This window comes from Styela clava, chromosome 8 (genome assembly GCF_964204865.1).
Source record: "Styela clava chromosome 8, kaStyClav1.hap1.2, whole genome shotgun sequence".
In the NCBI taxonomy this organism is placed as follows: domain Eukaryota; kingdom Metazoa; phylum Chordata; class Ascidiacea; order Stolidobranchia; family Styelidae; genus Styela; species Styela clava.
The window spans coordinates 3108465-3136258 of NC_135257.1; the positions used below are offsets into that span (position 1 = coordinate 3108465).

Here is a 27794-nt window from a genome sequence, read left to right on the forward strand (position 1 = left end):
CCGCAAAAAAAATATTAAAACAAGAAGATAACCCTTTATAAAGAGTCATTGGAAGACATCGTGAAATTAAAACAAGAGGTTTCATGGATTGTATCGATAAATATCTAGTAAATACTTACGAAAAGCAAACTATGTTTTCAGCTTTATCGAGATGACTCGAATCATTATTAAATATTTTCCCTTTCAATTTATATTGGGGGGTTGCTGTAGTTTTGTAGTTACTCATTATGTTTCATTTAAACTGGCCTGCTTCCTGTCAGTACACCAGCTTCTCTTTTTATAATTATCGTTATAAATTATTTACATCTTCACCTCACTACCAGCACAATATGTGTTACTGCAATCACATGCGATGTCTGCTTTCTTCAGTATTTCGCTGATACTTGAGGCCCGCCCTGCAGCAATTCGTTACCATCCACGCGATACGGGGTCGGCAGCCACGGGCACGCGTGCCAATCATGTCACGCGATTTTATACGGCACGCGGCGTCCTGAACATTTTTTCTAAAACAGGTTCAGGTTTTTAAATGTTAAAATAATGAAAAAAATACCATACATTCGGTGCGGAACATGTAGTTATATTCGCTGTGTTTTATTTTCATTGTTTCGTTATTATCATTTTATTTCATTATTTTTGCGTTATCATTGTTTGCTCGCATGCGGTATTTGCGTTTTATTCCGTTTTTAACCCCGATGCATCGCAGGTGTCTAACGACTGATAATTCTGAATCTTGTGTTCAGCTAAAAGTCATAATTTCAAGCGAAATATTGAAGCTTTGAGTGAGGAAAATCAAGGACAGGCATCCCACTAAAATAGAATGTTATTGTGAATATTTTCGTGTATCAATTTTACAAATTGATCCACCAGAATAAAAATCCCTGGCGTACTCTCGAAACTGCCAGTTCGTTTTGAGCGCCGTACGTCTCGTCGGCATCCTTGCATGGGTGGTTAGTGGGTAATACTGCGGGCAATAAATAATTAAATGCTCATTACTAGGTTGACAGGATAACTCACGTGATAATTTTCATCCAGACCGATCCAGACATTTAGACGCTACAACCGGACACACAAACACACAGAAAGACAGAAAGAGTATAAAAGTTTCCTAGAGCGGAGATCCGATAAGGAATGAGATCATGGGCAAAGTACATAACTGTCATCAGTTTGAATAAACCAACCAACAAGATGTTCGTATAAGTTGAAAATGTATGACAAAAATTCAAAAACTAGTTGCCGCTTGATAAAAATGGGAATACCTGTGTCGAATGACTAATGAGTGTCTAAACTACATCGAACTCGCTATCAGCAGATTTAGGAACTTTACAATATATAGGTTAGGAACTCAGCCAGTTATAGATGATAACTTTATTCAGATATCATTTTCAATGTTACGTCAGCGGTCGTCATGCTGTTGGAATTTTCATTTTGATGTAATACAACACCATTGCGTGGGCCGCCGTTACCGGTGGCAAGCGAAAAAGGGCATGATTGATTGATGTCACGGAGTTAATGAGCAATCTGGTTAATTACAGTTCCTTTCATAAATCACGTCCACGCATTAGCAATATACCGAACTGAAACGTATCATTATATCCGACCTATGCCGGTGATTACACTTGAGGCTGCGGTCTGGCACGAAGTTATATTCTCATATCCTGCTGATGTGGCCCATTTGCTCTTGACTTGGATATATTTAAATATTGAAATTCAGTTCACTGCTAGATACTGATATATTAATAATTCCGGCAGTTGAACTCCCGATGCATCAACACCATATAAAAAGCCGCCGGTATTTAAAATTTAGTCCCCAAATCGTTAAAAACGGCATTCAAAGATTAATTATGTCATGATATATGTATATAAAACTCTCAATAACGACGATGTATTGTTAATGGTGAGGATAAAATAATGACTAGTATAAAACTTTGATGATAAATTTAATTTAAGTCATGAATAAAAGTCCTAAATCATCTGTACGCTTTAGAATTGATTGTAGTGATGTAAAAGCCATTTTAGAATCAGAATTGGCTGAGATATTATTCAATACTATGCTACATTATGTTCTGTCCTCTCTGCCATGTAACTACGAATTATTATTTGTATTTTTTATAAAGTTCGGCAATGACATGAAAACGTAATGAATAATGGAGTGAATTCATTTAAGAAAGATTCTATTAATAGCCTGTTGCAAAGCACCTTTGGTTATCATCGTTATAATCGAGTAAGTTAGTGGCAGTGTCACCGATGTTGCCGTGCATTTGGAATATATATGTGAAACGGCCAGTTAAGTCTAGTTTGCAACCAATCTCTTCGCGGTTACCTTCGGTTTTACTATAGCAACTAACCCCCAAATGTACCCCATTTCATGTTGAAATCATCATGACAAAGTTAATTTTTCCCAAAATTCGAACAAAGACTTTCGTAGGAATTAAATTACACCAGTTTTAAGAACATAACAGGTTCCATCCAGTCATTATCAAATTAAAATCTATATTCTCAAGACCTTTGGCACTGATTGAAATAATTATATCTAAGTTCCCATCCGTACGATGTACATAATTACCCTTATTGAGATAATAGGAATTTCTGGTTATAACGTAAATCACGAGCTCACGTTTACAGCATTTAATTAGATTTATGATCGACGTATAAATACGACTCCGATATCTTTCGATAGAAAGAAGACGATGTAAACCATTCAAAGCGAGTGTGGATAAATGTTTTAAGATTTGTATTCTGTGTGTTGTGGAAATTTACAAATAAAAACATATAGAGATTTTTAACGCATCTTCATTCACGTGGGCGTTGAAGCTGAAGAGTGAACGGGTGACTTGCAAGTCAGAGACAATCTACGAAATAGCAATATACGGTAACATCACATTCATTTACCCAATATTTATGCTATAAATAATAACAATCATTTATGCTATAAATGGTGACAAAGCCGACTTGAATTAACCTTCTGAAACGGAGCAGATCAACAGGGTTCAACCACAAGTACGGACAACAATCAGGACTGGCAACAATTGGACGGAATCAACGAAAAAGCTGACCAAGCGAAAGCTTTCAACAATTGCCGAGAAACCGTCTATACTAAACGTGCGAAAATCAAATTCGACCAACTTACGAACGTCGGGGAGATTCAAATTGCCTGGAACAACGATTGAAGTATCAAATTGCTGACAAGCCGAAATAATGAAGAACATTATGAGAAGACAATGATCTCAATTGAAATTCAGTTGAACTATGGTAACGGACTCTGGAAACGTTAAAATCATGAATATGGACTGTATTGAACATCGATCGAAATGAACTCTTTTAGAACATGATATATGTTCGAGGTGAAAAACCTAATCAAAAACGAACTGTTGAAAACAATGAACAATATATGGACTGTTTTACGGTAAATTACGCGCTCTATTCCAAACAATAGAGATATTTTCGCGCATATCTAAAGGATACACAGATCAGGAGCATGTAATTCTACAATTTGTTTCATGATTTGCAGGTTTTTCTTCTCATTGAGACAGACATTTTTCATTCTTCCACTATTACTAAGGTAAAGTACTTCTTTTTCTCCTTATATATACATGGCGTTTCATTCGATTTTCAATTTTTATAAATTAATTAATGGTAAAACTTTGAATATTCTAATTTCAAATACCTTTTAGAGATTTATATTATTAAATATTTGTGGTTAACATTCATTTTCGATTAAATAGATTTCGTTATTATCAAAATGCTCTCTAAAAGTAGATTCGAGCGAGTCATACTTTTAATTATTTACAAAGCCGTCATATAGAACGGTGAAATAATAAGCTCGTTAAACAAAAATTGTATCCAAAAGCGTTATTTTTTCAAAAAAGCCCTGAGATGGCATAAACTTAAAAATGCGTTTTTTCTTCCCGACATGGGACAAGCATATATTGACCAACTAGGTCTACAAAATCGTAACAATGCGATAATGCGAGCATTGAGTATTTTAGCGTAGCGAAATACATTAAATTGAAAATATGTTTTAACCGTCCAAACCAAAATTTTTCAAATAAAAATACGCCATCCTTCTGTAATTCTACTTTACAACCATTACTCTTTCTATAAACTCTTCTTTATTTCAATGTCGTGTCTCATTGTAGATCATATACATGCAAATATTTTTTTTGACCTATATCATTAATTTTAGCATTGTGTATTGTATTTTTCTATTTATTTTCAATTTATTAGAGGGTGCCAAATCTTTAAACTTCCAGTTAGTAAGATGGGGAGATAATATAGCAACTAACCCCCAAATGTACCCCATTTCATGTTGAAATCATCATGACAAAGTTAATTTTTCCCAAAATTCGAACAAAGACTTTCGTAGGAATTAAATTACACCAGTTTTAAGAACATAACAGGTTCCATCCAGTCATTATCAAATTAAAATCTATATTCTCAAGACCTTTGGCACTGATTGAAATAATTATATCTAAGTTCCCATCCGTACGATGTACATAATTACCCTTATTGAGATAATAGGAATTTCTGGTTATAACGTAAATCACGAGCTCACGTTTACAGCATTTAATTAGATTTATGATCGACGTATAAATACGACTCCGATATCTTTCGATAGAAAGAAGACGATGTAAACCATTCAAAGCGAGTGTGGATAAATGTTTTAAGATTTGTATTCTGTGTGTTGTGGAAATTTACAAATAAAAACATATAGAGATTTTTAACGCATCTTCATTCACGTGGGCGTTGAAGCTGAAGAGTGAACGGGTGACTTGCAAGTCAGAGACAATCTACGAAATAGCAATATACGGTAACATCACATTCATTTACCAATAATACATGCTATATTACAACCGTCTGACATGCAGAAATAATAGCGAGCTTTGGCTTCCGTTCACCCGTATATTGGTTCACAGGTCTATCAATTAGAAAAGTTCTTCTGCTCGATTGAAAATGCGGGAAAGAATTGCTGTCTTTTTTGAAAATCGTAGTCTTTGCCATTGCAGATGATAAAATTGTATTTTGCCTATCTTGATCTTCATTGTTTTTTATTATTGCTTCATTAGCAGTGGGAAAACACTTTTTACTTGACAAAGACAAAGGTGTTCTGAGACGATTTCTTCCGACTGGAGTGTATATTTCATGCAAGTACCTTCTCATAGATGGGTTATATCCCAGGTATTTCAGAGTTTTCCAGGGAATTGCTCGTTTTTCATTTAAATCGGGCTTTTCTGATTCTTTCCACTTGCTGACTTGCTTCATAATGTTGTTTTTATCATTGGATAGAAGTGGCGCTTTAGGCGTGCAAACACTTCGCGGAAATGGGCAAATGTCGCACACACCCATTGTACTTGGATTTGTGACATTCGACGATGTTGATATTCTTGAATAACCACTACCCATCGAACTAGATGTCCCGTGAGAAAAGGCCGAACTACGTCGAACAAGCGGTATAGAGGACTCGCTATTACAGTGTGGCAGTTTTATTGAGGACTGAGATGACGGTGTCACAGACGAAATTCGAGTAACCACGTGATCCTCTGGGATAATTATTTCCACAACAGGACAGTGTTCTTGCCTGGCAACGTCAGTTTGAGACTGAGTTTTCAATCCCAAAAAATGTCGTCCAATGTATTGATCAACAAAGCAGTCTACCTTGGTTGAAATACCTAATAGTAAACGGCAAGACAGTTTCACAAAATTACAAAAACTGAAATTTCGTTTGCGTTTTTTTTTCACAATAAAATTGAAGTCCATACCGGCAGAGTCGCATTTGCTCATATCAAATAGAATTTTTTCTTCATTTGACTTTTTTGTTTGCTGCTCTTGACATTGTTCATTTCTGTGAACTGTTGAATTTACTCTGAATAAATTGGTTTATGATAGACAGAAAAATACTCATATCTAAGCTCATTCTATCTAATCACTTAGTTTTGAAGTAATTCGAATTGATATTAATAATTACCCGTTTTCATTATTTTCCGGGATTTTCTTTTTCCTCGTTAAAGTAATACTGAAAAATAAATTGATATGTAATATACTGAAAAAGTGCAAATCTGATTCTATTTCAACATATTCCCGATTACTACGACAACTATTCTCAATTTGGCATTGTCATTCACGTCCATGTGCATGACCCACCAGCTTTTCAGCAATGCCCTGGATTTTCCATTCAAGTTATAGTATATGCAGCCATCTACTAACACAAGTTTTTGATAAGAAAAAATGCATTAAAAATAACTTTAAAAATGCGATGCGAGTCAAATACAAAATCTCACCGTTGTCCAGGGAACCTTTGCAATGTTTCATAAGCAGCCTCAACATCTTTTAATGTGTAGGGTTCATGGCATGCACAACTTCTGTATTCCGATATAAATTGAATTCTCATAGCTCGATATTCTCGAATATATTCTGCGATTTCAGAATGGAACTTGAATGATCCTGCAACCAGTTTACAAACGTTACGTTAATCAAACGCATGATTTGTCAAAAATAATAGATGAGAATTGTATGTAGCTTTGCAGATCATAAATAGCCGAGTCTCACATGCCGAAAAAAAACCGAAGTAAATTGCCGAAAACATGGAAACGTGACAGCTGGAGCTATAAAAATGAGAGGAAAGTTGCAGCAACCAGTGGGTGCAGATATATATGCTCTATATACTCTATAGTTCTTGAATCAATTTCAATTTTTAATTAATTAATATAAACGTACTCCACTCTTGGACATTTCAGAATTAAAATTGGAAAACACTCAAAGAAGCAGAAAAAAAGTAAATTGCATGAGCTCACTCACCACGGCGGAGTTTTTTAGCATTTGTAGTGTGCGTTTTAACTTTAGATGCTTTCCTTGCCGTTGTATCACCTTGTCGCTTTGAACGTTTTCTCCAAGAAAAAGTTTCCCAGGGAGAAAATTCAGGCGGCCAATTATCTTGAGGATGCCAATCCAAACCCAGTAATATCCAATTGAGACGATTGTTACTTGTGAATTGATTGTTACCACACATACTATACCCGTTCATCATCACCATTGCTTCATACTGTTATGAAAGTGTTAACTATAGGTAAAGCTTTTAAAAACATTTCATCTGAAGTTGTGCAATACTCAGGATTCAAGAGCAGGAAACAGTGAACATTTTATGATTTCCATCTTGCCTTCTTTTTATTTCCAGGAACCTAAACGTTACAATTACAATATCGAAATTAGCAGCACGAAAAGATTGAAGCTTACGGCTAACAACATATGATAATAATTTTGCATGACTATATACTCTTTAGCAGGGGTGGGCATGGTTTTTGGAAAAGGGGCCAAAAAAAATTTTACCCATCTAGACTGGCGGGCCATGTATGACGTAAAAAGTTACCTTTTATGAACAATATTCACAGTGTTACAAAAGCAGCTTTGCGCAGTGGCGGTATCGTAACCAATGAGGTTTATCCGAGGTGCGAATATTGCTAGTTGAAAACAGTGGAAAACAATAGGCCTCGTGCCAAAACTGAACTTCCTCGAGCTATTCTTAACTAAAACATCAAAATTTGGTTTCAGTTTGGATGTGGCAGCGTCAGGCGGGCCAGATTGAATCACCCAACGGGTCGTATTTGATCCGCGGGCCGTACTTTGCCCATGTCTGCTCTAAATCGAATATAACCTAGCTAGAGCATGCCTCGAGTAGGGTTTTGATTTTTATCAATTCTAAAAAAAAACATCAATTTTTTTTTCTATATTTTTTATTGAAATACCCCTTGCATCGCGCTAAACTACGCCAAAACGTTGCGTTCTGGCAGCTGCATACGCTGCCGAAATTATAATTTCAAAAATGTGGGTAAAAATTCTTGTTTTTACTTTTATTTCCATTGCGTACGTTTTTCGCCACGGTGGTATCTACACCAAAGTCATAAGATTTCAGCCGGATTGTTTATCCGAGATACCAGAGAGAGGTTTTGGGAAAGAAAAATCATGAAACTTAACTCACTAGCCTACTACAAAATTAATTGGATCAAGGGCATCCTTCGGCAAAACGAGTGCGTTACGATAATGAAGAATAAACTTACATCGGCGGCAATATACTGATTTAAACGATGAGACGCGCTAGGGTAGGCCCTGCTAATTGTAAGTCCTCTGGTGCAAAGACGCTATAACTAATCTGTTATGACGCGATAATAAGGATTTCGAGTTTGTGTATTGACATTTTTCTCATAAAATAAAGGCATTATTACGGTTAATTTAGGCTTAGCATACTTTGTTCTCAAGGTTGAAGTGATGGGGTTTTCAAAGTTATACAAACTGATTCATTAGATCACATTTCAATTTTCGCAAGGTGGTTTTGTCGCAAGGTCATTCACGTAATTGCTTATCGGTTACGTATTACTGCGCCTACCACGTTTGCGGTCGCACTGAACTACATACAGCTTGAGAAGGTGTGTATGTGCCTAGTCGATAGTTGTGGCGTTTCGAAGGATTTATTGCAAATAAGAAGCGCTTGGCAAGTTTTTACATCCTTTTTCCTTCAACCTATTTAATACAAAAAAATCAAATAGTACAGCCGTTTTGAAAAATACAGGCGAAAAACACTTGATTTAAACATTTGTTTTAAGAGAATTCTTTTTGAACAAATCCCTACCCTCGACTCAAGACTAAACTACTGGTAAAAATTAATAAAACTCATTTTGTAAATTCTATCCAAACTTGACCTAACTTTTAGCTCGCACTATATACAATACTATTGTATCCATGGAAAATATCATGAATATATACAGTATATTCTTTCGCATACTCAAGGCAAAATATCTACACTGTTCAACGCTTTTGAATTAATAATAAGTTTTAATATCGATTTGATGCCTAAATAAATAATCTTCATCGCAAATAAAGGTGAGATAATGTTATATGATATTTTAGTGTAATTGATCGCTTGTTCGACACTAAAAGTCGACGCCGATTTCTTTATGATGAACAATACAATAATGACACGTATGTTGTTGTCTCTGTAAATCTCATCGGTCATACTAACATAAATTCAGTGGAATTCTTCTGACTGTAATATTTATATATCATAAATTGATGTATGTACGGAACTGTTCGGTAATCCTACAGTGGGCTTTTGAACTTTCACGGTATTTACATTGTAGGTCTGTGGCATTGTCAGCACAAGGTATTGTAAATATTGTATACTTGTATATTATATGGAATACACGAAAATCAATTCATAAAATCTGTTGTAAACGAAATTGCCTTTATTGGATGTGGTCAATGACTGAATATACAATTCCTAATGCCTGCTTAGGTCTACTTCAACAACGTGGCCAATATCCGAGGGCTTTGACACTATACTTTCGGCTTCTCTCGTGCTACTAGCCCGAGACGAGCGGTGGAAAAAAATGACCTATTGTCGGTTATATCATGGGTCGTCAACGATGGGGTCGCGAATGATTCAAATGTGAATGATTTTTAATCCGTGTATCTTTGATTGACAACTTTATATCGTCATCTCATAATGTTAGCTATGGCACTTTGATTGCCCTTTATATTCCCCCGCTCTACCCCCTTCAAAAAGTAAACATGCTAATTTAAAGTAATTGAACAGTTTTTTACCCTAATAATGCGAAAAAAATCGATATACTATATATAGGCTATCTTTTGAAATGACCGGGCCCTGATGAGGAGTAGGGATTGTTCCAATCTCCATTTGAACAACCCAGTTTTAAAAGAACAGTAGAGGTGTTAAATGGGACGGACTAAAAGTAGGCACTTGCAAATTAGGCACTTTTTTAGGCACTTATTTAGGCACTTTGGAAAAAAAGTAAAAAGGGCGTAATACCTTTTAAAAACATAAATAATTAGTGAAAAATGGTCAAATTAAATGTTGAAAACGCAAATTGCAACGGGCAAACTCAATAACAACATTTAAAACGTAGTATTAAAGGATGTCGCACGCGCTTGGTCACCACATATGCTAGGCACATATTTAGACACTTCGAAAAATAAAGAAAATGGCAATTATCACTAATAAAAGACAGAGACATAAACATATTACCCACACTGATTAGCCTGGGTAAATATCCAATAGATGCACTTGAGTATAGTACTGGAATTTAGAAATAATAAATTGTTACCGGTAGGCACTTATTTAGGCACTTCGGAAAAAAGGTGAAATGGACGTAGTAACTCCTAAAAAGGTAATGAATTAGTTCAAAATATTTAAATTAAATGTTGAACGCAAAAATTGCAACAGGTAAATCAAATAACGATTTTTAAAACGTAATATTAAAGGGAGACGCACGCGCTTTGTCACCACATATGCTAGGCACATATTTAGACACTTCGAAAAATAAAGAAAATGGCAATTATCACTAATAAAAGACAGAGAACTAAAAATATTACCCACACTGATTAGCCTGGGTGAATATCCAATAGATGCACTTGAGTATAGTACTGGAATTTAGAAATAATAAATTGTTAGCGGTAGGCACTTTTTTAGGCACTTCGAAAAAAAAAGTAAAAAGGGCGTAATACCTTTTAAAAACATAATTAATTAGTTAAAAATGATCAAATTAAATGTTGAAAACGCAAATTGCAATGGGCAAACTCAATAACAATATTTAAAACGTAGTATTAAAGGATGTCGCACGCGCTTGGTCACCACATATGCTAGGCACATATTTAGACACTTCGAAAAATAAAGAAAATGGCAATTATCACTAATAAAAGACAGAGACATAAACATATTACCCACACTGATTAGCCTGGGTAAATATCCAATAGATGCACTTGAGTCTAGTACTGGAATTTAGAAATAATAAATTGTTACCGGTAGGCACTTATTTAGGCACTTCGGAAAAAAGGTGAAATGGACGTAGTAACTCCTAAAAAGGTAATGAATTAGTTCAAAATATTTAAATTAAATGTTGAACGCAAAAATTGCAACAGGTAAATCAAATAACGATTTTTAAAACGTAATATTAAAGGGAGACGCACGCGCTTTGTCACCACATATGCTGGGCACATATTTAGACACTTCGAAAAATAAAGAAAATGGCAATTATCACTAATAAAAGACAGAGAAATAAAAATATTACCCACACTGATTAACCTGGGTGAATATCCAATAGATGCACTTGAGTCTAGTACTGGAATTTAGAAATAATAAATTGTTACCGGTAGGCACTTATTTAGGCACTTCGGAAAAAAGGTGAAATGGACGTAGTAACTCCTAAAAAGTTAATGAATTAGTTCAAAATATTTAAATTAAATGTTGAACGCGAAAATTGCAACAGGTAAATCAAATAACGATTTTTAAAACGTAATATTAAAGGGAGACGCACGCGCTTTGTCACCACATATGCTGGGCACATATTTAGACACTTCGAAAAATGAAGAAAATAGCAATTATCACTAATAAAAGACAGAGAAATAAAAATATTACCCACACTGATTAGCCTGGGTGAATATCCAATAGATGCACTTGAGTATAGTACTGGAATTTAGAAATAATAAATTGTTAGCGGTAGGCACTTTTTAGGCACTTATTTAGGAACTTCGAAAAAAAAAGTAAAAAGAGCGTAATACCTTTTAAAAACATAATTAATTAGTTAAAAAGGGTCAAATTAAATGTTGAAAACGCAAATTGCAACTGGCAAACTCAATAACAATATTTAAAACGTAGTATTAAAGGATGTCGCACGCGCTTGGTCACCACATATGCTAGGCACATATTTAGACACTTCGAAAAATAAAGAAAATGGCAATTATCACTAATAAAAGACAGAGACATAAACATATTACCCACACTGATTAGCCTGGGTAAATATCCAATAGATGCACTTGAGTATAGTACTGGAATTTAGAAATAATAAATTGTTACCGGTAGGCACTTATTTAGGCACTTCGGAAAAAAGGTGAAATGGACGTAGTAACTCCTAAAAAGGTAATGAATTAGTTCAAAATATTTAAATTAAATGTTGAACGCAAAAATTGCAACAGGTAAATCAAATAACGATTTTTAAAACGTAATATTAAAGGGAGACGCACGCGCTTTGTCACCACATATGCTAGGCACATATTTAGACACTTCGAAAAATAAAGAAAATGGCAATTATCACTAATAAAAGACAGAGAACTAAAAATATTACCCACACTGATTAGCCTGGGTGAATATCCAATAGATGCACTTGAGTATAGTACTGGAATTTAGAAATAATAAATTGTTAGCGGTAGGCACTTTTTTAGGCACTTCGAAAAAAAAAGTAAAAAGGGCGTAATACCTTTTAAAAACATAATTAATTAGTTAAAAATGATCAAATTAAATGTTGAAAACGCAAATTGCAATGGGCAAACTCAATAACAATATTTAAAACGTAGTATTAAAGGATGTCGCACGCGCTTGGTCACCACATATGCTAGGCACATATTTAGACACTTCGAAAAATAAAGAAAATGGCAATTATCACTAATAAAAGACAGAGACATAAACATATTACCCACACTGATTAGCCTGGGTAAATATCCAATAGATGCACTTGAGTCTAGTACTGGAATTTAGAAATAATAAATTGTTACCGGTAGGCACTTATTTAGGCACTTCGGAAAAAAGGTGAAATGGACGTAGTAACTCCTAAAAAGGTAATGAATTAGTTCAAAATATTTAAATTAAATGTTGAACGCAAAAATTGCAACAGGTAAATCAAATAACGATTTTTAAAACGTAATATTAAAGGGAGACGCACGCGCTTTGTCACCACATATGCTGGGCACATATTTAGACACTTCGAAAAATAAAGAAAATGGCAATTATCACTAATAAAAGACAGAGAAATAAAAATATTACCCACACTGATTAACCTGGGTGAATATCCAATAGATGCACTTGAGTCTAGTACTGGAATTTAGAAATAATAAATTGTTACCGGTAGGCACTTATTTAGGCACTTCGGAAAAAAGGTGAAATGGACGTAGTAACTCCTAAAAAGTTAATGAATTAGTTCAAAATATTTAAATTAAATGTTGAACGCGAAAATTGCAACAGGTAAATCAAATAACGATTTTTAAAACGTAATATTAAAGGGAGACGCACGCGCTTTGTCACCACATATGCTGGGCACATATTTAGACACTTCGAAAAAAGAAGAAAATAGCAATTATCACTAATAAAAGACAGAGAAATAAAAATATTACCCACACTGATTAGCCTGGGTGAATATCCAATAGATGCACTTGAGTATAGTACTGGAATTTAGAAATAATAAATTGTTAGCGGTAGGCACTTTTTAGGCACTTATTTAGGCACTTCGAAAAAAAAAGTAAAAAGAGCGTAATACCTTTTAAAAACATAATTAATTAGTTAAAAAGGGTCAAATTAAATGTTGAAAACGCAAATTGCAACTGGCAAACTCAATAACAATATTCAAAACGTAGTATTAAAGGATGTCGCACGCGCTTGGTCACCACATATGCTAGGCACATATTTAGACACTTCGAAAAATAAAGAAAATGGCAATTATCACTAATAAAAGACAGAGAAATAAAAATATTACTCACACTGATTAGCCTGGGTAAATATCCAATAGATGCACTTGAGTCTAGTACTGGAATTTATTAAGTTATTATTTATTTATTTACTAAAAGTTATTACGCCCATTTTACGCATTTTTAGAAGTGTCTAAATAAGTGACAAAAAAGTGACTACCGGTAACAATTTATTATTCTCAAATATCACTACTAGACTCAAGAGCATTCATCGGATATTCAAATAGGCCAATTAATTTGACTAATATTTTTATTTTCTGTATTTTTATTCATGATAATTACCATTTTGTTTATATTTCGAAGTGTCTAAATATGTGCCTAGCATATGTGGTGACAGAGCGCGTGCGTCTCCCTTTAATACTATGTTTTAAAAATCGTTATTGTGTTTACCTGTTGCAATTTCCGCGTTCAACATTTAATTTGACAATTTCCAACTAATTAATTATCATTTTAAAAGTTATTACGCCCATTTCACCTTTTTTTTTGAAGTGCCTAAAAAAGTGCCTACCGCTAACAATTTGTTATTTCTAAATTCCAGTACTATACTCAAGTGTATCTATTGGATATTCACCCAGGCTAATCAGTGTGGGTAATATTTTTATTTCTCTGTCTTTTATTAGTGATAATTGCCATTTTCTTTATTTTTCGAAGTGTCTAAATATGTGCCTAGCATATGTGGTGACAAAGAGCGTGCGTCTCCCTTTAATACTACGTTTTAAAAATCGTTATTGGATTTACCTGTTGCAATTTTCGCGTTCAACATTTAATTTAAATATTTTGAACTAATTCATTACCTTTTTAGGAGTTACTACGTCCATTTCACCTTTTTTCCGAAGTGCCTAAATAAGTGCCTACCGGTAACAATTTATTATTTCTAAATTCCAGTACTAGACTCATGTGCATCTATTGGATATTTACCCAGGCTAATCAGTGTGGGTAATATGTTTATGTCTCCGTCTTTTATTAGTGATAATTGCCATTTTCTTTATTTTTCGAAGTGTCTAAATATGTGCCTAGCATATGTGGTGACCAAGCGCGTGCGACATCCTTTAATACTACGTTTTAAATATTGTTATTGAGTTTGCCCGTTGCAATTTGCGTTTTCAACATTCAATTTGACCATTTTTAACTAATTAATTATGTTTTTAAAAGGTATTACACCTTTTTTACTTTTTTTTTCGAAGTGCCTAAATAAGTGCCTAAAAAAGTGCCTAATTTGCAAGTGCCTACTTTTAGTCCGTCCCGTGTTAAATCGACCAAAATTATACGAAAAAGTAGAGAGTCAGGTTAGCTGGAGCCCCCGTTGAGGAGAGAAGCAGTTAAGTCAGTGATGCCACAAATCGCCTAAAAGAACGTCGAAATTTTTTTGGGCGAGGGCATTTTTCGAACTGATTGGAGAGGCGCTAATGCCTGATTCGCTAATTGGAAAGGCGCTAACGCTAGTTAACATTGAGTAGTATTTTGTGACTGGCAATATTTCAGTAGTTTATTGAAGATACTCTGTTATTTGTATAATGACATGTTACATTTAAAATATCAATAATTGAGCGTCGCTGACTCGACTACCTCTTTTATTGCTATGAATCATACCTACATTTTTGTCATGATGTTTTATGTCATTATAAACCTTTCAAATCAGTTTGTGCTTTAATAACGTACATTGATTCTTGCATGATGGAAATGAAATATCTTACTCTGTAGTTAATATAGGACCTACCCAGACGATTTTAATTTTAAAGATGATGAGACTCGGGATGGTTAGGCCTACCAGTGTCAATTTGATTTTATTCAAAATACTAGGAAAACGTTACATGGGATGGTAGCTGTACGTGAAACTCAATTACTGTATTGGAATTATAGCACAGAGCTGTTTTTGGTCTTCTGTGGGAACAAGTTTAGTTTGAACGTGACATTACTATGGAATCATTATATACTGGTACTCTACAAAAGAGTGACAAATTGGCACAACAGTCGTCAAGATTTGCTCGTTTCTCTCTTTGAGAATCAAGCTTAGAACGGTTACACAGGAAACAGACTTTTCCGGGACTTTTCTATAGCATAGGTCTAGGATACTGCATGTATTTTAGTGTGATAAGTAAAGGCGCCCGAATGGTTTTTCGTGTTAATGAGGTTTCAGTCATGTATTTACAACTGTGTGTGTTTACGCGTTCCAGAGCAGGTTCCCGAGCTTTCTGTTAGCATTTTACCCTCATAGTTGGGTGCACTCACTTAGATTACTCCGCTTATCTTACCTGTGAGCCTTATAGTCATCGATACCCTAACAACGCGTCTATAGTTCTTATGATAACATTACAGGGCACATTTGAGTTTCTGATTTAGGTCTTGACACTTGTGAAATACGGTAAATTGCCCTATACTGTTGTATTACATATATATGGCGTTAATTGAAAGTGATTTACTCGCATTTTTTTTGGAACCGAGATAGATTCAAAGTAATTTCCACTAACGATCAACAATGATTACTCAGGTTGTGTACCAGGTTGGGGTTCAGGATATGCGACATCTTGGTGCGCATACTTCAGGAGTACCTTTTTTGGCATTTCTGTAACCACCTACACGCTGGGCACAAACAAATGCTAATATTTACAAATGATTTATTTGCACTTTTACTTTAAACAATCAATAAATATACAAAATTTATCATTTGTACAATTATAACGAACAAATACAATAATATAATTAAATGGGTTAATTACTGATAGCCAATTATAATAGCTAGACATCTGAATCTCTAAAATCGGGAAGATTGGTGTCACCAGACTTTCTTTATCAACAGAAGTGTACAATTACAATATGAAGTCACAAATAAAAACAATTAATATGAGCAAAGAGAATATTACAATACAGAGACTTAAAGGAACATGAATTAGAAATAAAAAGCAAAATTTCACACAGCTTTATTAATACTACTGCTCATTTATCGGACAGAGATATATAAAAGCTAATCAAAGCTAAAAGCTTTGAAATAACCAATCAAGATGGAATGATTGAAAATTAGGTTGAAAATCTGAGATCTGTGAGTAATATTTTGTCATTTATACCTCCATCGAAACTTATCCCCCCAAAATATATAATGAATATCTACCGACTTTGTATGATTTTATATTGGCACATTACCATGACTTTTCATCAGAATTTTCGAACTTGTAAAAGACAAAGATATATTTCTATGAGAGGATTGCTTATTCTTAAAAATCTTCCATGTACTAAATTTGTACTCATGGTGTCTTTATCTGATTACATTGATGTATCTTTGAACATTCTATTGCCTCCAATACCATTCTATGATAACTTGTCATCCACTATGTTATGTGATGCAGAGGCTTCAATCTGTATTGAGGTAGTTGGCAAGTGCTGATATTTGTTAGAGTCAGGAGATTCGCCAGCTTGATCAGGTTCATGGGTCGCTGTTGCTCCCTGTTCCATATCATCAGACTGATTTTGCAGAACACTGTGTTGACGAATGAGAGAACAGTCACCTCCTTCCTGGGCATCAAGGTTGTATATGTACAAATACCCATTGTATCCTGCGACAACAACACGCAGTAGTTTCTGCATACTAACAATGGCACATACGTTTCGTGTTCCAGATACTGGCAGTTTCACAGTGGCAAAATCACGACCTTGGTTCAGTACACTCGAAACTTGAGTCGGCAAATAATTTGCGGATGTGGTTAAAACTTTGTTAAAGTAACCCATCCATGTACTTCCATCTTCTGTTGCAGCGACTGCATTTTTCTCCTGCCCGGGATCGATCAGTTTATAAATATGCACCGTTTCTGTGTTACTGGATGCGCACAGGAACACAGAGTCCGTACTAAAAGCTAAAGATGATATCCGAACGCATCTCTTCATTCCCCTTCTGAGTTCAAAAAGTCGTTGACCATCAGGAATAGAAAAAACTCGAATAACTGTACCTCTCTCTGAAGCTGTTGCAAGTTTGGTACCAGAGGAGTCAAAGGTGAGGGCAGCAAGAGGACTGTCGTGAGCGGGGATTGTCATCACTGCCTGTGGTCAGTATAAAAAATACAATAATTGAAAATATTACAAATCTAGTATTGATTTAGCACGATAAAATTAAATTAAAAGTTTTATTTCAGCATATATTTGATTAAAAGAACTGTTGAAACGACAAAAATTCAATTCAGTAACTTAACAATCATCAAAATCATGGATTCTGGTGAAAATTGGGCTATATACAGACATTTTGCAAAATAGAAACACTATTCGAACTAAATAACTATAGAAATTGGATAACAAAGTTCAGAAAAGTAATTTAGTCAATATATCAATCATTTGTCTTAATAAATATAAAAATTATGAAATATCTGGTGACCCGTTAACACTAAATGAGTAAACGGTAACACTTATCATGAATGACAAACACAATGCAATCTAAACAGCAATCACATTTTAGCTTATGAATCAGAGGTGGCTCAGAGCCTTTATTTCATTTTACTCATACCATCAAGTCACTAACCTTCAAATTAGTGATGTCAAATATTTGAACCTCTCCCACAAGAGTACTACCAGGATATGCAAGGAATGATACATCATTATTGTTCACACTGAGTGCACATATACCATCTCGATTAGGTGGTGTGTCCCTTATTGTATGAAGTACCTGTGTTGCAAAAACGAAACAGTTTTTCAATTTTCATCATACATCCCAAGATTCATGGAATGATTTCCTTACAAAGGCTGTTAAAAGGTCAATTCAGTCAATGACAGGTATACAGAATACAGGACATAATATGCAGGTTTATGTCACAATCACAATATGTATAAAATCAGATGCAAATCGCAATTTTGATACAAAATTGAATTTTACACATGTGATAGTAGGACTATATATCTTCACAAAGTCTTACAGATAATTTCAGTCAATAAGTAGTATAAGAGTACTCTTAGTTCTCATCCCTGATTTGACTACAATAACAAGAATTGATATTTATGGAAATAGGATTTGGATACAGCCATACAATACAATATACAAACCTTCATGTCTTTGATATTATGAATATATAGGCTTTCTTCCAACACAACAACCAGTCTTAAACGATTTAATTTCACAGCAAGTATTGTATTCGAATAACTGTAATTACATATCTCAGTTCCTTTCTTGAAATGGCATACCTAAGTCAAAATAGTTTAGAGATGAAAAATGAACATTCTTTATAAATGAAAAAATATCATGTATATGATAAAGCGACTTGAATACAATTTAAGAACACTCATCTCATATTGAAAATTAATCACTGATCTGCTGACATGGTACTTTATACATTTTGAGAGTGAATGGATGAGTACTAAAATGTATCACATTGACTGGAAAAAGTGTTTGGTCGGAAAAGAAATCAGGGAAAGGCGCAGACAAATATAGATCATTATAAATGTGCGGAAGAATAAAGTAAATGAAAACAATTGAACATGCTAAATACAAATTTGAACCGATCAAATATTCTATGTTTGCGTTTAATCAGAAATTCAGCTGGAATGTAGCTGGAGAGCATCACCCAAATATGAAGGCAAATACTTCATGCAAGAAAGTATTTAAGAGTTCCTACAGTTTTCGAGCAATTGATTAAATTGCTTTTGTCATTTTTAAAAAAACAGCCATTATATCAAAAAAAAATCATAACTTTTATAAAGAATTTGATATAGAGATTATTATGATGCACATAATTTTCACAGAAATTCAATTATGTTAAAAAAATATTGAGACCAAAAAATATCACAAAAATCAATCAAAAAACAATTCCAGTAAAATATTGAGTTATCACACTATTACCGTATTATGAATGAAGAATTTTGATGCTGTGAATTCGGGTCTTACTATTTACTGATTAGAGTGCAGTAGAGAGGGAAACCTTTTTTTTTTCAATATTTATTAGCGTCCGTGAAATTTTAAACAATTCAGTGGGAAACAGTATACAGTGGTAGGGAATGATCATGAGTTGATATCAGTAATCTTCAACATCTTTAAATAACCCAACATGACGCACCCTAACCTGGTACACATACTGTGTTCAGGTTGTGCGCCATCTTGGTGCACATACTTCTGGAGCTCAAAAATTAATTTGATTTTGCCTATTGGTGTGCTCATATTGCGTCATGTTAGGTTATTTATTGAAGATGTTGACGATTACTGATATAAACTCGTGATCATTCCCTACTACTGTATACTGTTTCCCATCGAATTGTTTAAAATTTCACGGACGCTAATAAATAATTCTTTCATGGAAGAAAAATGTTTCCCTCTCTTTTGCGCTGTTTCGCACTCTATTCAGTAAGTAGTAAGACAGTGTGAATTCTGATAATGCAATTTTTTAATTCCATATAATAAAGCATATTCTTACACAATCATACCTTCAATTTCCTTGGTGCATTTGTACTGACAATAGCGACAAGACTACTGGAAAACAGCCGTTCTACTATGCATACATCAGTCGTTTCACTTGCGTTATCATATATTTTTTCCAAGTTATCAACAGAGTTGACAGTATAGAGTTTATATCCATATTTCGAACCCATTGAAAGTGAAGTGAAATCTTGATTGAAATTTATGAACAGAATGGGATTAGACCCATCTTGTGGAGTTGCTTCAGTTGCATGAGCAGAATTCATTTTCTATGTTTTATATTTCCTGGCTAGACATCTGTCATAAAAATGGCAAGTTAATCACACAGAAAGTTAAGAATAAGCAAAATCTTGAGGATTATTAAATCAGATTGAGTTATCAATCTAGCTCTTATTGGTACTATAGGTTACCAGCAGTCCACTGTATTCCGACAAATCAAGCAACATAAAATTACCGTAATACAATTTCTCTGCAGAGCAAAACTCTGTAACCTCATGCTGTCATGTTTTCTTATCAGTCACATTTCAATAACAATAACAGAAGGATGGGCTTTAAGTAGCCCAAAAACAAAACTTAAAAGGCTGTTTTGAAAAAATGACGAAAATGTATGTTTTACCTTTTTCCGTTTTTAGTAGCTGCAAGCATGAATAAAATATTTTATGTATATTGCTCCAAACTTGGATTAGACACCACCAGACCACAGAGGCACTATTTTTGTTGGCGTTGCCGTTTGATAACGCAGTAGCCTAGGCCCACAGCCAGATATAGCAGTAAAAGATGTCCCATTTTATGAAAATACCCTAATTCAAATAGGCTATTTGCCCTTTCCCTAAATTTATGTTGAAAACTAATTTTGCTTCAATTTCAGAATTAGACTCTGCAACTTACATATCTAAAGTTGAACAAGTAAACATACTGACATAGATAGGCTACGGTACGGTATGGCTAGACAAATTATGGAATTTCACTGTTTAAATGTTGATTGTTAAGTCTGTAAGTGCATGTATTCTGACATCAACAGAAACACTGTTGATATCTTCTATGATACCTGGCTTCGAGGTAGTCTAACTTCAAGCCAAGTCAGCAAGTGCATCAACTTACAGACTTACTGAGTTCTGGAGCTTCAGAGTTACGGAGTACGGTACCGGTACTAGTCCTGTAGCCAGTTTCAGAATTGCAGGAATAGCAGCGTCCTTTGTCGAAAGAAATCAACAACAAAACAACAAATACTGAGCTAGAAAAGCTGTTGGCGAGAAAAACATCAGCATCATGGTGAGAAAACTTCCTCAAAATATTTCATAGCCGAGATTTTTTTAAGTTTTCGTTCGAATGTCTTTTACGTTGTGTTTTTTTTTTGCGAGAATACCGGTACCGTACGATACTGCAGTACTGTTACCATATCAAAAAGCCGACTTTTTCGAGAATAAAATTTCGCGACAATATGTTTGGCTATAAATGTTACATGACATTCTGACATTTCATTGTCTCCGGTTTGACCATTGAGGTGTATTAACTAGAGAGCTCAGTGGGTTTGACAGACCAGCGAGGAAGTACCGTACAGTGCGAAATGGGTTCTTTAGTAATTAAGACTCCCATCGTGCCGAAGTTCTGACCAGTAGCAATAAAAGTAAGAGTTTATGGATGTTTCCCCGAGCATCGATTTCCTTGTTTATTTCCGTAACAATTACAAATCATCAATAAGTTAACAATGACGTAACAATTGTTTTTTATGTCGCCTCTCAGACACTTCTTTTGCTCGAACAGATATTCAAGCGTGGTTGTAAACATTGCATCTCTTTGGTAGTTTTGTGTGTTATTTGTCAGTTTTTAGTTGTATATCCAAAAATAGTTTTAAATAAATACCTTAAGTGTCATTAAGTCTTCTGAGGATCTTTAGTTTAGTTACAATAATCTACAATTTATACCGCAAACGATGCGATAGACTAGTCTTAAATTCGCTATCAGTACCTACCGTGTTTCCCCAAAAATAAGACTGGGTTCTTTCGAAAAATAACACTAGGACTTATTTTCGAGGGATGTCTTATATTTTCATTTATCAAAAACAAAATTACAAGATAGAGAATTACGAGATTTCCAATATACAAAATATCAAAACCGATATCTATTTACTTTTGAATAACTCGTTTTTATTCTAAATAACTGCAAAACATAGATTATCTATCTATTAAAACGAGTAGGTGAGATTTCTTGCTAACGACTAGGTAAAAAAAATGTTGCCTTATTGGCTAGGGCTAGGTCCTATTTTAAGGGGAGGGCTTATAATAAAATCATTTTAAAACGTCAGGCTAGGTCTTATTCTCAGGGTAGGTCTTATTTTCGGGGAAATACGATATAAGCGGCACGTGGTTTATTGTTTTAGAAGAAACAATAGTTTTGAACATGTGAGCCAGTTTCCCAGATAGCACAACTACGTCGGAACAACCATGGCCGAACGTTGTTCGAACCACCGGCCCAATAATGGCGAACAACCATGTTCCAGCGAAGATTTGGCCGCTGGGCCAACGTCGGTCCTTTCGCTGTAATGCAACCGTGGCAAATGATCGGGCCAACGTAGGCGATACGTTGTAACACAATCGTGAAATATGGCCGGTCCAACGTTGGCGATACGTTGTAACACAATCGTGACATATGGCGGGGCCTACGTAGGTGACACGTTGTAATACAATCGTGGCACATGGTCGGGCCAAGTTAGGCGATGTGTTGTACAGACAGGGTATGGATCTATACTACATAGAAATTTCCCACTAATCTAACATTATTTATATAATAAAAAACAAAAGATAACAAAATGTCTTTATTTTACAAATATGTATACATGTAATAAAATTAATCGGAGTTCGTTGCCAGATCATCCATAGCTGAAAAATATAAAAATTCTGTGTTAAATTGCAGTATTAGCAAATTACAGCACCAGAGTTCAAAGCCTAGTCTGAATAACTGCATCCCAACAAATTTTCAGAGTAGGAATCTTAAGCCAAGTTTCTGCAGTCGCAAATGTGTGAGTGAAGCTTACATTGACAAGACAATAATAATTGAGAAATACAGAAATTCTTGATTCCGCAAGGGGGGCGTAGACAATGTTTTGATGGGAATATTTGTTGGAGGGAATAATGATGATTTGAGATTTTATCTGACTAAAATGTCTTCAAATATTCCTTGTTGAAATTCATCTATATTATTAGAAACATCATGCACCATGATTAGTCTATTTGTTTAATAGATTTACAATAAATTTATTTGTAACTTCATCATTTGCTGTTGTGCTAGGGGGCTTATATTCTTTACGCTTCAATCTTAATTAAGGTTTTGTTTTCACTCCAGATTGTCAGATTCTGAGAATACATTCAGATTATAAGAATACATCTAATGAAAAGGTTTCCATCCGTTGCAAAAGCTCTATGTTAAATTATCGCGAGTATCTACTCTAAAATATACACATATGTGTTTTGTCCACATCCCATTCGTATAAAAGTGAACAATTTTAATATTGCAATCAGATCGTATTTAGACATTTAAATAACCTTCCTTGAACACGAAGCGAAAATATTGGGCATATTGTATTTCATACATAAATTCGAAGCGCTTCATGCAGTCAAAAACAAAACGACAAAAAATAAAAGGCACTCAATAAGATGAGACCCAGCAAGGGTATTTTCACCTATTTTACTTTCATGTTCTGTTTAGCTTTCCAATTAATTATGGAGTAATCTGCAATATTTTAACATTGTACTAAAACTACACAAATATTCTGAATCTCAGAGATTTTTACATCGTGGTCTTCATACGATGGCATGTGTTACCGGTCAGCGAACTCTTAAATTAATTTTGCTTGCCCACTGGCCGCTGGGGTAAAAAGGTTGGGAACCACTGAACTAAACAGTTAAGTACAAGTACAACCACGTTGCACTAATGCCCCGCAAACTTACAGTCGATTTTCATCAGAATGATTGAATAGAATAAATTGATTTTTAATGTTTTCTCGTTGTGGGGTCACAAGTATCTGTAGTCTGTGATTTTACAAAAATTGGGGTCGCGGAAAAAAAAGTTTGGGAACCACTGCCGTAAAGTGTATGTAATCAGCCTATAAAAGTATTCAACTCACGAGCGATTTTTTCATCCTTGAATGTTTTCTGGATCAAAATGTAATCAGACAATGAATTGACAATGAATTTCATCAATTCCTTTATGTCCGAGTCCACACTATAATCAGTGGAAAGTTGCAGATGCCGTAGCTTGTAGCATAAGAGTTTCTACCGCCTGTCCCAACAATTTTTCCATGGACTGGATTGGAGCATGGCTTGATCTCTGAAAATCAAGTTAGTGTTACACCATATATAGTACATGATTGTCTTTCAGATGATAAACGTGAACGAATGGCCTATACTAATTACCAGAATATAAATTTTTCATTAATATTAGTTACCGTATTTTCCGGCGAATAAGTCTACCCGGCGAATAAGACGAGGCCTGTTTTTAAGCCTGAAAAAATGGGTTTTTGCATATAACCGGCCGATGAGTCGGGGTAGTAAAATCGCATCAACGTCGGGAATCTCAAATTACCATGCAATGCCTTTCGAGCGGTTGCCGCGTTTGCGCATTGGTTAAAATAGCCTATGACTTTTTTTTATAGCGTAATATTCAGTCCATATATGATAATCACAGCATTGAAATTTCAGATTCACAGCACGAGAATGTCGATTTAATTAAACTAACCTGATGAGGACGTGGGGGATGCTATCGCCGAAGGTATTTTATTGTCCGGGTTCAATAATAGGGCAACAAAAAAATGAAAATGATCATACTCGCCTAATAAGACGACCCCCCCCCCCGAAAATCAGGCTAAAAATTTGGGTCTAGAAAAGCGACTTATTCGCCGGAAAATACAGTATTAACCACATGATGTTGTACTAGGTAATTATTCAACCGATATATCTAGCTATTGTGCAATATTTTATGGCACAGGTATGCAAGGAGCTACTATCAAACTATGAAACAAAAGCACCTGTTTTGGCATTGTCCGCATTGAAACATTGAGATACTTGAAATGACACAGTGTATGATTGCGTGAAAGAGGGAATTGAAGCAGGTGAATTTTCCAGTCCATTGTCATAGGGCCTATTATAAAAATGGTATATATCATTAAACTTACAATGGTAATATTGACACTTGACAGAATATCTAATCGGTAATAATTATTTAGAACCGGGAAAAAAATGGATATTACACAAAATATGTCCAAATATTTGTAAAGGATGTGTCGTACAATACTTCATGCTTTTAGAGTCGCTGGGCATTGCACAGTTGCATGCACATTCGGCAGTCATTGTACAGAGATGGGCTTCCCCCCAATCGCCCGAATCTTTTTTGCTAGCGGTCTACTTTCCAATTCACTTTAAAATATAATAACACTTAATTAAGGTTGGTTGGGTAAGATTACATAGCATACATACTGAAAATAAATCATATTAATATATATGATTACCCAATATAATTCTATTGAATTTTAAAACAAAATAGATATTATTCAAAAATCAGTAATTTATTTCTCAACAAAGCTGAAAATATGAAATAGAGCAGGGTTGGACAAAGTTCTCGGACCTCGGACAAAAATTGAAAAAAAATTTAAAGTGTTACAAAAACAAAAAGGGAAAACAATAATCCTTGAGCTATTTTTTACCCAAAAACATCAAATTTTAGTTTCAGTTTGATTGTGGCAATTGTTAAAACATATTTTAGATTTCAGCCAATTGAGATCTGTATTTAGATTTGTTGAAATTCATCAGACAGAAGGTTCACAAATGTACAACTATTCAGATTACTGGATTAAGTCGTTCAACGGGTTGGATTTGGGCTGCGGAAATGTTTGCACTTATACAAATAAAGTAAATATAAAAAATTAGGCTATATCCAGGGATGAAGGACCAATACCGGTATCGGTACTCGATAACGAATACTGGTAAATAAGAGATGGCAACCTCAGAAAGTTTAACAAAAAAATGTGCCAAAAGACCAAGTACGGTAACGTACTGTACGGTACCTCATCTCGTTCTGTCGTTACCAGTACCGGTACCTATGGTGTCCAGGATAAATATGTAACTTTTACCGGTATCTACCATAGGTACCGGTACTCGATAACGAATACTGGTAAATGAGAGATGGCAACCTAAAAAAGTTTAACAAAAAAATGCCAAAAGACCAAGCACGGTACCGTACCTCATCTCGTTCTGCCGTTACCGGTACCTACGGTGTCCAGGGATAAATATGTAACTTTTACCCGTATGGTACCCTATCACCCTTATGAACCGTGACCTGACAACGCACTTAGAGTACCGGTACCATGAGATTAACTTACACGGTTACAACTAGGCTATCTCTACTTTCGCCATTCTACTATGAAAGCATAAAAAGTTCAATGTCACTGTCCCATCCACGGCAAAAACCTCGTAACAGGCTATCGATTACGAGTACCGCCAAAATGAATGGCGACCTCATGTGCTATATTCGAATCGCGCGCGCATTTCTTCGCATAATGGAGTGTTTCGTTGAAGGCCAATCATGGCCTTACCATGGTAAATGGTTGTAAAACTGCGTACAACGGTTGCCGGCGGATTATAACGTTGGCCCAACGTAGTTGTGCTATCTGGGTTGTTGGATTCCTCCATAATCAGCGTAAACGGCGATAAAATAATTGAAAATAAAACAAGACAAATAAATAAAACTTTTACAGATCCAGGGAAGCAAACAAAACCTTAAGTAAAGTTTAAAACGTACAGATTTTAGATTGAAATTTGTTGTCAAAAAAAGTGGAACGTGTTCGCTCACCCAAAAATATTGTATTTATGTTTATTCGTCTCGTAAAAGCAATATAAAAGAGTTAGTAATTATAGATACTGAAGGCGGGATGTATGCACAATATCATACTGGCCTCATACACGGGTTAGAGTGGAGTATACGAAATGTATATATGTATATATGTGCAATATAAAGTTAAATAAAACACGCACGTACACACACACACATACCCAGGCTTATCCATGCGAGTGAGATCCCAAGTGCTACGTCCCATGGGATGAGACAGGCATAAATTGTTATGGGATGGGACTGAAAAATATGTAACGTAGACAAGCCTGCATGCGCGCCAATTTATCCTGTCAATATATAGGAAATTTCAACGTAATATATCTTAGACATAATGAGCATCAGCAGGACTTTGATTTGCAGTTTGCCTTTTGTATACAAATTCTCCTAAAACTTTTTTTATCAATACATCACGATGAACTCCACAGTAGAGAGCAACGCCAGAATGGGCACGAAAGTCCAATGACAAATGACATTAAAATCTGGACGCGTATTGAAAAAAGTGATGGAGCATTGCTGCGGAAAACACGTTATTCGATCAGCGAAGCGTTGAATTAAATCCGGAGAATCGGCTTATGACATGACTTCACTAAATCTAACCCGACGAGGGCACACGTTTCCAATTACAGTATATTAAACCGAGTAAAACACATCATAGGAATCAGACCCAATGCATCATATCGACTACTCAATTTGGCTAACATCCGCGGGATCGGATCTGAGATGAAAGAAAGCAACCCACACCTTTCAAATTTCGAAGCCTTACAGAATGAAACTATAGTCGCATGATAAAAGTTAACAACGCTGATCAACTGGTAGCAAAGAAAATAAAGCTTTTTGGTGGGGGGGGGGGGGGGGGGGGGGGGGCGTAGAAATCAAACAAAAAAGCATCACCACTATTACGACAATGAAAAACTGTGATTATTTGACGATGATAGTTGTAGCTGATATTCGGAGAGCCGGTGAAGCACCTGTAGCGAAGAGGAAGGGTGAGTGGCAAGCGGGCACAATTTTC

At 35.1% G+C, this 27794-nt stretch overlaps 3 protein-coding genes and 1 pseudogene across 8 annotated transcripts; 1 reads left to right on the plus strand and 3 right to left on the minus strand.

Moving 5' to 3' along the window:
- Positions 1 to 3942: 3942 nt before the first annotated feature.
- Positions 3943 to 7171, minus strand: LOC120346568 (uncharacterized). The gene is made up of 5 exons (XM_039416332.2): positions 6793 to 7171; positions 6276 to 6438; positions 5963 to 6010; positions 5757 to 5860; positions 3943 to 5666 (listed from the first exon to the last, which is right to left on the minus strand). Exons 1-5 carry the CDS (start codon positions 7025 to 7027, stop codon positions 4840 to 4842), a joined length of 1377 nt encoding a protein of 458 aa, XP_039272266.2. The 5' UTR covers positions 7028 to 7171; the 3' UTR covers positions 3943 to 4839.
- Positions 7172 to 7394: 223 nt separating this feature from the next.
- Positions 7395 to 7520, plus strand: LOC120346835 (U4 spliceosomal RNA; annotated as a pseudogene).
- Positions 7521 to 16116: 8596 nt separating this feature from the next.
- On the minus strand, positions 16117 to 20536 carry LOC120346170 (WD repeat domain phosphoinositide-interacting protein 2-like). The gene is made up of 5 exons (XM_039415839.2): positions 20517 to 20536; positions 19909 to 20197; positions 18538 to 18675; positions 18020 to 18163; positions 16117 to 17547 (listed from the first exon to the last, which is right to left on the minus strand). The coding sequence occupies exons 2-5, from the start codon at positions 20164 to 20166 to the stop codon at positions 16822 to 16824; spliced, it is 1266 nt and encodes a 421-aa protein (XP_039271773.2). The 5' UTR covers positions 20167 to 20197; positions 20517 to 20536; the 3' UTR covers positions 16117 to 16821.
- A 2166-nt stretch (positions 20537 to 22702) lies between these two features.
- LOC144425908 (uncharacterized) lies at positions 22703 to 26565 on the minus strand. 6 transcript variants are annotated; one of them, XM_078115687.1, is made up of 4 exons: positions 26135 to 26565; positions 24924 to 25036; positions 24024 to 24226; positions 22703 to 22779 (listed from the first exon to the last, which is right to left on the minus strand). In XM_078115687.1, the coding sequence occupies exons 1-3, from the start codon at positions 26137 to 26139 to the stop codon at positions 24105 to 24107; spliced, it is 240 nt and encodes a 79-aa protein (XP_077971813.1). In that variant the 5' UTR covers positions 26140 to 26565; the 3' UTR covers positions 22703 to 22779; positions 24024 to 24104. The 6 variants fall into 6 exon arrangements, 4 of the variants coding, with proteins under 4 accessions (XP_077971813.1, XP_077971812.1, XP_077971810.1 ...); XM_078115686.1 differs by having other exon boundaries at positions 25185 to 26565; XM_078115684.1 differs by having other exon boundaries at positions 25146 to 26565.
- Positions 26566 to 27794: the final 1229 nt, after the last annotated feature.

What these genes read in the sequence shown, in the direction of transcription:
- LOC144425908 (XM_078115684.1), bottom strand. Translation starts at nt 25,245, where the DNA reads ATGACTGCCGAATGTGCATGCAACTGTGCAATGCCCAGCGACTCTAAA. An exon ending in AATATTTGGACATATTTTGT is followed by an intron (nt 25,037 to 25,145) that starts GTAATATCCATT and finishes TTTTTATAATAG; the next exon opens with GCCCTATGACAATGGACTGG. An exon ending in TGCGGACAATGCCAAAACAG is followed by an intron (nt 24,227 to 24,923) that starts GTGCTTTTGTTT and finishes CTTGATTTTCAG; the next exon opens with AGATCAAGCCATGCTCCAAT.
- LOC120346170 (XM_039415839.2), bottom strand. Translation starts at nt 20,166, where the DNA reads ATGAATTCTGCTCATGCAACTGAAGCAACTCCACAAGATGGGTCTAAT. An exon ending in ATGCACCAAGGAAATTGAAG is followed by an intron (nt 18,676 to 19,908) that starts GTATGATTGTGT and finishes ATTTTGACTTAG; the next exon opens with GTATGCCATTTCAAGAAAGG. An exon ending in ATAATATCAAAGACATGAAG is followed by an intron (nt 18,164 to 18,537) that starts GTTTGTATATTG and finishes TTTGCAACACAG; the next exon opens with GTACTTCATACAATAAGGGA.
- LOC120346568 (XM_039416332.2), bottom strand. Translation starts at nt 7,027, where the DNA reads ATGGTGATGATGAACGGGTATAGTATGTGTGGTAACAATCAATTCACA. An exon ending in CAAAGGTTCCCTGGACAACG is followed by an intron (nt 6,011 to 6,275) that starts GTGAGATTTTGT and finishes TTTATTTTTCAG; the next exon opens with TATTACTTTAACGAGGAAAA. An exon ending in GAGCAAATGCGACTCTGCCG is followed by an intron (nt 5,667 to 5,756) that starts GTATGGACTTCA and finishes GTTTACTATTAG; the next exon opens with GTATTTCAACCAAGGTAGAC.